Source organism: Watersipora subatra, chromosome 11 (genome assembly GCF_963576615.1).
Source record: "Watersipora subatra chromosome 11, tzWatSuba1.1, whole genome shotgun sequence".
Lineage (NCBI taxonomy): Eukaryota > Metazoa > Bryozoa > Gymnolaemata > Cheilostomatida > Watersiporidae > Watersipora > Watersipora subatra.
The window spans coordinates 26,138,377-26,149,496 of record NC_088718.1 but is presented as its reverse complement, the minus strand read 5'-3'; the positions used below and the strand labels follow the sequence as shown (position 1 = coordinate 26,149,496).

The window sequence follows — 11,120 nt, the reverse complement described above, 5'->3', positions numbered from 1 at the left end:
CAGGTACTAGTATATTTATAGTGATAGTTACATGTCTGTTTATAGTGACAGTTACTAGTCTGCTTATAGTGACAGTGAATAGTATGTTTATAGCGACAGTTACTAGTCTGTTTATAGTGACAGTTACTAGTATGTTTATAGTGATAGTTACTAGTATGTTTATAGTAACAATTATTAGTATGTTTATAGTGACAGTTACTAGTCTGTTTATAGTGATAGTTACTAGTATGTTTATAGTGATAGTTACTAGTCTGTTTATAGTGACAGTTACTAGTCTGTTTATAGTGACAGTTACTAGTATGTTTATAGTGACAGTTACTAGTATGTTTATAGTGACAGTTACTAGTCTGTTTATAGTAACAGTTACTAGTCTGTTTATAGTGATAGTTACTAGTATGTTTATAGTGACAGTTACTTGTCTGTTTATAGTGATAGTTAATAGTATGTTTATAGTGATAGTTACTAGTCTGCTTATAGTGACAGTTAATAGTATGTTTATAGTGATAGTTACTAGTCTGCTTATAGTGACAGTTAATAGTATGTTTATAGCGACAGTTACTAGTCTGTTTGTAGTGACAGTTACTAGTATGTTTATAGTGATAGTTACTAGTATGTTTATAGTAACAATTATTAGTATGTTTATAGTGACAGTTACTAGTCTGTTTATAGTGATAGTTACTAGTATGTTTATAGTGATAGTTACTAGTCTGTTTATAGTGACAGTTACTAGTCTGTTTATAGTGACAGTTACTAGTATGTTTATAGTGACAGTTACTAGTCTGTTTATAGTAACAGTTACTAGTCTGTTTATAGTGATAGTTACTAGTATGTTTATAGTGACAGTTACTTGTCTGTTTATAGTGATAGTTAATAGTAAGTTTATAGTGATAGTTACTAGTCTGCTTATAGTGACAGTTAATAGTATGTTTATAGTGACAGTTACTAGTCTGTTTATAGTAACAGTTACTAGTCTGTTTGCAATGACATCTATTTATCTACCGGTATCTGTAGAGGCTAAATGAGGAAGAAGAATTGCTGATAGAAATAATTGACAAGGAAGGAAATACAGAGGTGAACTTGTCAAAAGAAGGAGACCTATCAGTTGACAAATTGCACGATGTTTTCTGCTGTCAACACTTTTTTGTGCTCCTCTACCCAAGGGAGTACATCTTCTTCAACTGGTACACTAAGGATGTTGTTAAGACAGAAAAGGTACTATTCATAATTATATTCCTCCTTGTGTCATGTAATTAGACATCTTGTTATTTATAAAGGCTATAGTATATTTCTCACAGTGACACTCACAGTGACACTCACAGTGACACCCACAGTGACACTCACAGTGACACTCACAGTGACACTCACAGTGACACTCACAGTGACACTCACAGTGACACTCATAGTGACACCCACAGTGACACTCACAGTGACACTCACAGTGACACCCACAGTGACACTCACAGTGACACTCACAGTGACACTCACAGTGACACTCACAGTGACACTCACAGTGACACTCACAGTGACACTCATAGTGACACCCACAGTGACACTCACAGTGACACCCACAGTGACACCCACAGTGACACTCACAGTGACACCCACAGTGACACTCACAGTGACACTCACAGTGACACTCACAGTGACACTCACAGTGACACTCATAGTGACACCCACAGTGACACTCACAGTGACACTCACAGATACACTCACATTGACATTCACGGTGACACTCAGGGTTACACTCACAGTGAAACATCATTGTTGAGAAGATGAGTTGAACTGTATTAATGCCATACGATGTCAAAATATCGTTTTCTGGAGAAATTTGGCTTTGGCTTTATTTGTACTTGATCAACTGGTACACCTGGTGTTATGATAGTATTTATATTTTGTTGTATGACACTTGAGTTGTTGAATTTATCACTCTAACAGCAGTACAGTAATTGTACACCCAACAACAGTAATTGTTGAGAAATCCCTTCTTTCAGTTTGTCCTTTCAAACGTTACAATTTCAGGGCGTTCTCTTATTATGGACTGAAATGTTTTTTGATGTCACTTAAACTAGTTTTTAGTGTCACCAGCTTTTCAATACAAGTTTAGCAGTGCTTTCAAATGTTCAGAAAAAATCATGTAGTAATCTTTCATGATTGTTTTTATAAAACCTTTAGTCTTTTACTCAGTTTAAACTTATTGCATTGCAGTTGTTTGATGAAGCAAACTTGTTGAATATTTCCAAGAGTGCCACAAACCTGTTGCAGTAGTCACGAAGCTGCTTTATATAAAATCATTTTATTCTGCCGCACATGTATCTCTCTGGTAAATCATACATCACTCTCATCACACTAATCCTGACCTGAAGCTTATCATCAAATTATCTATCACTCTCACTATTGTCTGGGTACAGTAGTAGAAACTAGCAGAGCTGCCTGCCTCTTTACTAGCCAAATGGTGAAATAATTTAATATATAGTACAGTTCTTCTCATAGAGAACTTGTTGCTGCAGTCATGACGCTGTTTTACATAAAGTGAACATTTCTTGTTGTACTTATCTCTCTGGTAAATCATACATCACTCTCATCACACTAATCCTGACCTGAAGCTTATCATCAAATTATCTATTACTCTCACTATTATCTGGGTACAGTAGTGGAAACTAGCAGAGCTGCCTGCCTCTTTACTAGCCAAATGGTGAAAGTATTTGATATATAGTACAGTTATTCTCATAGAGAACTTGTTGCAATTCCTCTCAGTTACTCGTCTGTTTAGTTTATTTCTCTCTGTTGCTGTATCAATTATAGGGATCAACTAGTTCAGCCATTATGTTTCCATTGCACTAGTTATAACTGGTCTGCTTGTATTTTGTCAGTATTTTCCTGTTTGGTTTTGTTAAAGTTCATGTTACCCAAAATCACATAAAATGAACTAATATTATAGTTTCTCTCTCTTTCAGCCGGTTGTTTTGACAGTGACTGCTTTATGGTTTAGGTTTTATCACTGATTTCCATGTAGCTCCGTTTTCCACTGCCTGTTGCCATCTGTTTGTGTCTGTTCTCTCAACTTCATGTTACCCTTTGCTACATCTCTGTATCTCAGTCTGAGTCTGCCCCCCTTTGCTACATCTCTGTATCTCAGTCTGAGTCTGCCCCCCTTTGCTACATCTTTGTATCTCAACCTGGGTCTGCCCTGATTTCTCTGTTTTCTCGAGAGTTATGAATACAAAATTGGTGTGGTAATTGCTCATGACCCATCATGTGCTCCTGTTCCAGCATATCAGTATTGATATATTATATATTATTACTATATGTTATAGTATTGATATATTATCTTTACCTTAATACTAGTACGCTGACAGTTCCATTGAAAGATCATCATCATGATCACCCATTCCAAGCATCATATGTAATTGTTATATGCGCAATTATTTTATGAAACCCCAAAGTCATCCAGTAGTGCAGTTAGTAGAACGCTTAATTACAAATCTCAAAGACCAGAGTTCAATTCCTGTGCAAGGTAATTGTTTTTTTTTGTAACGCTCTCAGCGAGGCTTTGGATGGACACTGTTTTTATTATAGTAAATATTATATTAGTATAACGTAGTATATTTTTGCAGTTCAATGAGCCAACACTCATATCATCTGCTTCCAACACTATCGCTCTGAAAAACAACCAAAACGTACAGATCTACAGGGTTGATAAGGGTGTTGACTCCTTTCGGCAACCCTGCCAGCTTCAGCTGAAAATAGGCCAAGAGAATCAAGTTTTCATCAGTAAGTTGTAATGTATAGGAGTTCCAGTTCTTGCTTAGGACTGGCTTATTTGACGAGTGTCAGCAGTTCTTGCTTAGGACTGGCTTATTTGACAAGTGTCAGCAGTTCCTGCGTAGGACTTGCTTATTTGACAAGTGTCAGCAGTGTTCAATGACAAGTGTCAGCAGTGTTCAATGACAAGTGTCAGCAGTGTTTAATGACAAGTGTCAGCAGTGTTCAATGACAAGTGTCAACAGTGTTTAATGCGTATAATCGCTTGTTGTTTTGTAATTCGGTTTGTCACTCATGTAGCAGCAGAATGCTCGCTAAAACTTAACGTAAATTCTGTAAACGCTTGATGAAGAGTTTTCTTCTATTACATATTTGATGCCAGCAGTCGGCAGACAACTATTCATAAGAAATATTCTCTCAACTATTGCATAACATTCTGCATTATTGCGTTTCATCAATTAATTAAAACATCAAATGTGCAAATAGCACCAAAGCACAAATATATTTGAACACCTTAAAGCGTGGGACCTAGATAATGCGTGGAGTTGTTTTCCCACCTGATCACATGCCTGAGTAAACTCAGCTGCAATGCTTCTCTTTGTTTTTTTTCTGTGCTCCCCTTTCATGTAAGATTTCGGAATTTTGGTCGCTTTGTGCATACTACGTTTCAAGTTGGTTAGACTCTTAGTTTTCAACAAATTCCCAAAATTCCGAGGGCACTTCTAACCGCTGAAAAAATGAACAATGGCTGCTGACAGAATATCAGTTTTTATTGACATACTAATTGAAATTATTGGCAAAAAAGGATCAAAAATAAACAAAGCTAAAAAACTTTTCCTCGGCAACAAGAGCTTCACACTAAAACTAGCTATTTTCCTATTCATAACAAATATACACACTCGTCAGACTCTGCAGGTGTACTGCAATCAACATGGCTCTTCAGGTATCTCTAAGACATCACTTCTCTAAAAGAGTGTGAAAAAACTATTTAATCTCTTTGATTTCCGTTTTTTTTCTTCTTGAATTCAGCAAGTTTCAAGCTTCAAAATGATCATTTAATAATAAAAGCACGCACCACTTCTTCTTTATAAAAATGTTCCACACATGTTCTGAGCGCGTGCTCGCAATCCACACTCAATGTTCTGCCAATCTGGTCTCCTGGTTAGCCCATGTAACAACGTAAATATCACTCAGAAGTTTGCAAGTTACTTTCTGCCGGGTTCAACGGATCTGAAAAAAAAGATTTGATATTATGGATACAACAACAATGATGACCCAACATAGATTCGACAGCAGGATCAGGCAACGAAGGTGGAGAGAGGCAATGAACTGGGAGAGCTCAATAATTATATAGGAAGTTTCTCTCTTTTACCTACAGTAAAACCTCTTCCTGTCTTGGACAATCTTTTAAGAGTGTAAATTTTCCAATTTTTAACATATTGACAGGCGAGATATATTTTCTTGTTGTAGCTCCAGATGGAGACTATCTGATTGTCATGGAGCAGAAGAAGATGCTGTTAATGTACAGGGTTGAGAATTTAAGCGAGCCCATTGGTCAGTACTCTCTTTATGGAGAGGCAGAGAAAGTGGCATTCACACATGACTCAACCTACATTGTCTTAGGCATCGCTGACACGAGGCTGTTCTTCCTCATGCTCTGTGATGAACAGAAAGAAGGACATAATGAGAGGGTCAATGTAAGCAAACTCATGGTGTCTTTTCTCTTGTCCTTTTGTAAATGTTCCTTAGAGATGAACTTACATAAGTTTAGTAAATTTTATTAAAAATTATCGGTATTTGCCTTTCATTTGGTATCGTTTTTGATGTTAGAGGTTATCTGATTGCCAGGATGTCTTATGATTCAAATCAACAAAATTTGATCGTGGTTAAAAAGCTCAGAAGAAAAAAACGTGCGAAAGTGGTATTGTTTGGCGTGGCTGCCTGTCTCTCTCGTTATTGATATCACTTGTTGCGTTCAAGTTGCAGCCTTAAGTGTCTCTATGCAGTTGCTCTCTTTGTAACTATTAACATCATAATTACACTAACACTTGAATCTGGGCAATATAATGAAGGACCTCATTCAAATTGTGATATATCTCGACTGAGTTGGTCTACAAAGACAAAAAATACATCAACTTGTAGCTTGATCTCTTAGCTTTATATTGACAAAATGTTTATTTGCATCACTTCAATGACGTAAGTTTACCTTTAGTAGTTGCTCTTTGAATTATTCCAAATTTTGGTCTGTGTCTATTCTGATAAACAAAAAATATATCAACTCTAGAATTATTTGTCGATGTGGGCATGAAGTACAGTTCATAAAAATTGTTAAATCATTTGTTAATTATTACTTGCTGTCTTATTCATTGCAGGAACAATGAATGAATTGTTGCTAAATGAATTCCGCGTTCCCTATATTTTATTCATAGCTTTGGCTACTGTTTTATACGGTTAATAAATTAAGTTTGGTTAATAATTTTGCTTTAAGAAAAATTACGTATTAAAAAGAGTACTGTTAGAGGTTATCTAAATGATTTTTAGCATAATCCATTTTTCTTATTCTGAAGAGCATTTTACCAAAACAAAGTTTTGTATTTTATTTGTTTTTATTTGTATTTAGTTTCGTTATTCATTCAAATAACAAGATGTTATATAGCACAAGGCTTGCAATTCATAAATGGTATCAAATGAAACATTCCAGTTTTATAAAAAAAACAATTTTTTCCTATCATGAGTGTTTAACTTTGAGATTTATCTATCGCTTTCTTTTCTTGTTCAAGAGTTTTAGAAAAACCTTTGATTAACAGTTCCTAAAGGGTTTTAGCCTACATAACACAAGAAGTTGTGTTATCACCGCCCTACTCCTGGCTTTTTTCTACAGAAACTGAAGGAATGCTTTCAGCAAGCTAAAAAGGTAAAGACAGCTCGTAAAATAGTTGTCGATGCAGCGGATGACCAGTCCAGCGACGAGGAAATGGAGAAAGATTGTAAGTTAGTTTACAGTATATATGTAGGTAGTTGAGAGTGGCAAGAGCCACAGGTGTCCCATTTTTGTTTAAGATTAAATATACAGAGGTATTCAATACTTTCATCTTTTAACCAGGGAATGTCTAGAGGGTTATGTGTACCCGCAGCCCCTGTCCTTATATCGGTGACCGCAATTTGAGTGGAGATTGATTTATAATCTTTAGGCCTATTTGTCAATGTGTGTGACCTTGCTGAATTCAAGCTCCCGATGAATCGATATGTTGATTGGCATTGATAGCAATTTTACCAAAATGTACTTTTGTTTTAATACATGAATATGCTTGAACAAATATATTGTGTGAGACAAACAAGTAATGAGTTAAAAAACAACATTGCTTTACCTGCTGTTTACTCACTTGGCTAATCAAGTACGTACATGTCAGTTTACCTGCTGTTTACTCACTTGGCTAATCAAGTACGTACATGTCAGTTTACCTGCTGTTTACTCACTTGGCTAATCAAGTACGTACATGTCAGTTTACCTGCTGTTTACTCACTTGGCTAATCAAGTACGTACATGTCAGTTTACCTGCTGTTTATTCACTTGGCTAATCAAGTACGTACATGTCAGTTTACCTGCTGTTTACTCACTTGGCTAATCAAGTACGTACATGTCAATTTACCTGCTGTTTACTCACTTGGCCAATCAAGTACGTACATGTCAGTTTACCTGCTGTTTACTCACTTGGCTAATCAAGTACGTACATGTCAATTTACCTGCTGTTTACTCACTTGGCCAATCAAGTACGTACATGTCAGTTTACCTGCTGTTTACTCACTTGGCTAATCAAGTACGTACATGTCAGTTTACCTGCTGTTTACTCACTTGGCTAATCAAGTTCGTACACGTCAGTTTACCTGCTGTTTACTCACTTGGCCAATCAAGTACATACATGTACATGTCAGTTTACCTGCTCTTTACTCACTTGGCTAATCAAGTACGTACATGTCAGTTTCACACAGCTTCACCTTTTACCTACATGTCAACTATAATACTCACCTGAGAAACCTGTTCCAGGTGGACTTAATTTTTGGTTTATGTAATAATAAAGGTTTGGAAGCTTGTTAACAATTTATACATCTAAAACTCATGGCACTTTCTTGCTCAATTCGCTAAGAAAACTTTGAAGATTTGGGTTTACTTGAGTTTAGTAAACAACAATAAACTATAATTGTGCAATATAAAAAGTTGTGTACCCTTTGGCACCTTGAAGCCCTAAATAAAGCAAGAAACAGTTCTTACCTTCATGGAAAGTAATGGAAAGTTGCCTATGATGGGTTCACTGTTCTGAATGACTATTTAACTTTGCTGAAAAAGGCATTATCAAGGTGTTGATGAATAGACTGTGAATTACCCTAGTTTGATGTAATATTAGAATACATTTTGTGTCTAGTAAATTGATAACCTATGCTTGAAAATTATCTTTTACAGTATGTAAAGTTTGATGTGAAACAAGCCAATAAACGATGTGATTGGCTAATGATTTAGTAAGGTTGTAGAGAACTGACTTCTGTGCAGCTATGCTAGGAAAGTCTTGTGGTAAATATTATGGAATGGAAACTTCTAGAAGATAAAAAACATAAAATGCTTGTGGTAAGCAGGCTGCAAATGGAGAATAATTTGGAGCCAGAAGCAACTATATCTTAGGTAGAGCTCACATGAATGTACATAAATGGGTCAGAGTAGGTGAGGGAGATTTTAGTGAACACTACAAACAAGCAAAAATGGCGCATACAAGAAAATGAAAGCTGGAGGTGCCTATGGTTAGTATATTTAAGTGTAGAAAAAGTTCAAGGTAGGCGCAATTGAGCAGATGGTGCATAGGGAGTAGCATAGAGAGGCGGTAATATAATATCATAAATATGAATAATAATATTATACATATATTAAACCATAACGGTCACATGCAACTTTTATCGTAATTACTAGGTAAGTCAGACACGCTGATTCCGATTTTGTACTCAAAATAAAGATTAGTCTACTAACTTTCAGAGTAATGAAGGCTTTTTTACAGCGTTTTAATATCGGTCTGGAAAACAACACGATCGCCACAACAAGCTCCGCCCATAAATACGTGACATAACCTAACTTTTTAGGAAGAGAAGTTAAGTAGGGATGTTTAGACCGATTTAGAATAATAGAGATGGGTGTTTTAAAATCTATTAATATCTAAATTCAGCCTTAAAAATAATGTCAGTCTTTTCTGAAAGGTAGATTAGCTATTTAACATTACATATTTAAAAAAGCGTGATAACAACGCCAGCTTGTGATAAAACCGTGCTTTTTGAGCTCATTTTTCTCGGCGTCCAGTCTATTTAAACATCATGTAACAAGCTACGAGCAATTTTAAATAGTTTATATACCTTTCATAAAATACTGTGATTATTTTACAGGCTGGATTTAGATAATAATGGGTTTTAAGACACCCATCTCTATTCTTCTAAATCGGGCTAAACATTCCTAACTTCCATTCCTGAAAAAGCTAGGTTTCGTCACATATTTATGGGCGGAGCTTGTAATGCCGATTGTGTTGTTTTCGAAACGGATATTGAAACGCTTTAAAAAAGCTTAAATGACTTTGAAGGTTAGTGGACCAATCTTTATTTTGAGTACAAAATCGGCATCAGCGTGGCTGATTTACCTAGAAACTATGATAAAAGTTGTACGTGACGGTTATGGTTTAAATAAGAATTATGTCAGAAAACTCTACCAAATGTATCTGTTAACAATAAATTCAATGTACTTTATAATAAGTTTATAATATCCACCTAAGCCATAGCTATTTGCATTCAAACACAAACCTCTTTCAATTGTAGCACATGAGTCGAAGGGAAATTTCATCAAGGTGGATATGAAACCAATAGCAAAGGACCTTCATAGTGTATACAGTCCCTTGCGGGCTCTAAAGGAGTGTCCAGTAAATGGAAAAAAATGAGCTACTAGATCTGCACACAAATCTATAGAAGCAAGATCTGATTTATTTGCCAGCCTTTAGTTGATACTAAATGTGTTCCTTTAGCTTTTTTTATTATGGTATACAAATTGTGTTTGTATTTTATCACAGTATTTAAGGGCATAATATTTGTTGCTCGATATTTATACCAACTTAATTTGCCAATTTTTAGACACACGTTTCTATATTTTGCTTTTTTGATTGTTCTTAAAAAGCTCAGGTAGAGTTTGAGCTTATTCCATCCCGTTTACAGTTTCACAAAATATTTTGCGTGATGTTAATCATATATTATTGTACTCCGTCCGATAATCCTTGTAATAAATGTAGCCAACCTTCATTTTTCGGTTAGATATTTTAGTTTGATACAAACTGTGAGGGACCTTCATCATAACTATTCACCTATGCAGCGAATAGCCTAGATTGCTTTGATTGGTCACCCCAGTTCAAGCGATTTCGGGCTGCACGCCTTCAAGCCTTTTCAGGCTGCACACCTTCAAGCCTTTTCAGGCTGCACGCCTTCAAGCCTATATCCTGTAAACACTAAATAGATAGTACATTTATGATGAGTCATGAATTTAGATATCTATGGATAGGTTCAGATTGAACTGTGTGAAGCCTGTACAATGTGCTAGTTGATTTGATCGTTGGGAGAAAACAATGAAGATTTAGATGATACAATGCACAGCCAAGTTACATATTGTAATGGCTTAGTCCTCTTCTTATTGACACTTTCAAGTTAAACAACATTCAAAGTTGGGGTTTGAACAAGCATTTGCATATATCAAGTCTGGACATAACTGTAGATAGGAGTTGCCTGCTCATCTATTAACACTGACGCTTAAGAGTAAACAATTCCTTATTTTGCTGATACTACTGAACAAATGCTTTCAAAATATTTTTTAGTTGTTCCCTGTATGGCAGCCTCAAATGGCTAAAACTTATTTGCTGAGCCCTTGAGCGAATTTCCATACAAGCTACCAGTACCTTTATGCAGATTAGGCAATATGAAGTCCATAACCATAGAATTTATAAGAAAAAATTTAAAAATGACATCTGTAGACCAACGATATTTAAAATACATTGAAGGTTTTTATTGAAAATACAAATAGATAGCTACGATAAATCAAGTATGGAATAAAACATTATATTCAAGAAAATATTTTAAAGCGAAAAGTCAAAATAAATAGTTAAACAATATGTAAGCTAAATTAGCTAATACAATCACAGAAGCAAGGGAGGGTTTGTTCAACGACTCTTTGATAGAAATCTCCGGAAACGATTGAGAGACTCAAATAATATCAGTGAACGAAATGCTGAGGCTTCAGATACTGTCCCTTTAGTGCCACATTCTGACAGAGCAGACTTGAACCTCATTAT

The 11,120-nt window shown here is 35.6% G+C and overlaps 2 protein-coding genes across 2 annotated transcripts in view; one reads left to right on the top strand and one right to left on the bottom strand.

The window, feature by feature from the left end:
• LOC137408411 (uncharacterized) overlaps nt 1-10,080 on the top strand; it is a 44,944-nt gene extending 34,864 nt beyond the window's left edge. Inside the window, exons 24-28 of the mRNA XM_068094932.1 lie at nt 1,012-1,212; nt 3,615-3,771; nt 5,233-5,459; nt 6,644-6,749; nt 9,607-10,080. Of these exons, the coding sequence (XP_067951033.1) occupies nt 1,012-1,212; nt 3,615-3,771; nt 5,233-5,459; nt 6,644-6,749; nt 9,607-9,725 (810 nt within the window). The 3' untranslated portion in view covers nt 9,726-10,080. The remainder of the gene's footprint in view (nt 1-1,011; nt 1,213-3,614; nt 3,772-5,232; nt 5,460-6,643; nt 6,750-9,606) is intronic.
• LOC137408418 (uncharacterized) overlaps nt 1-11,120 on the bottom strand; it is a 309,349-nt gene that overhangs the window by 131,844 nt on the left and 166,385 nt on the right. The gene's annotated exons all lie outside the window — the stretch shown is intronic.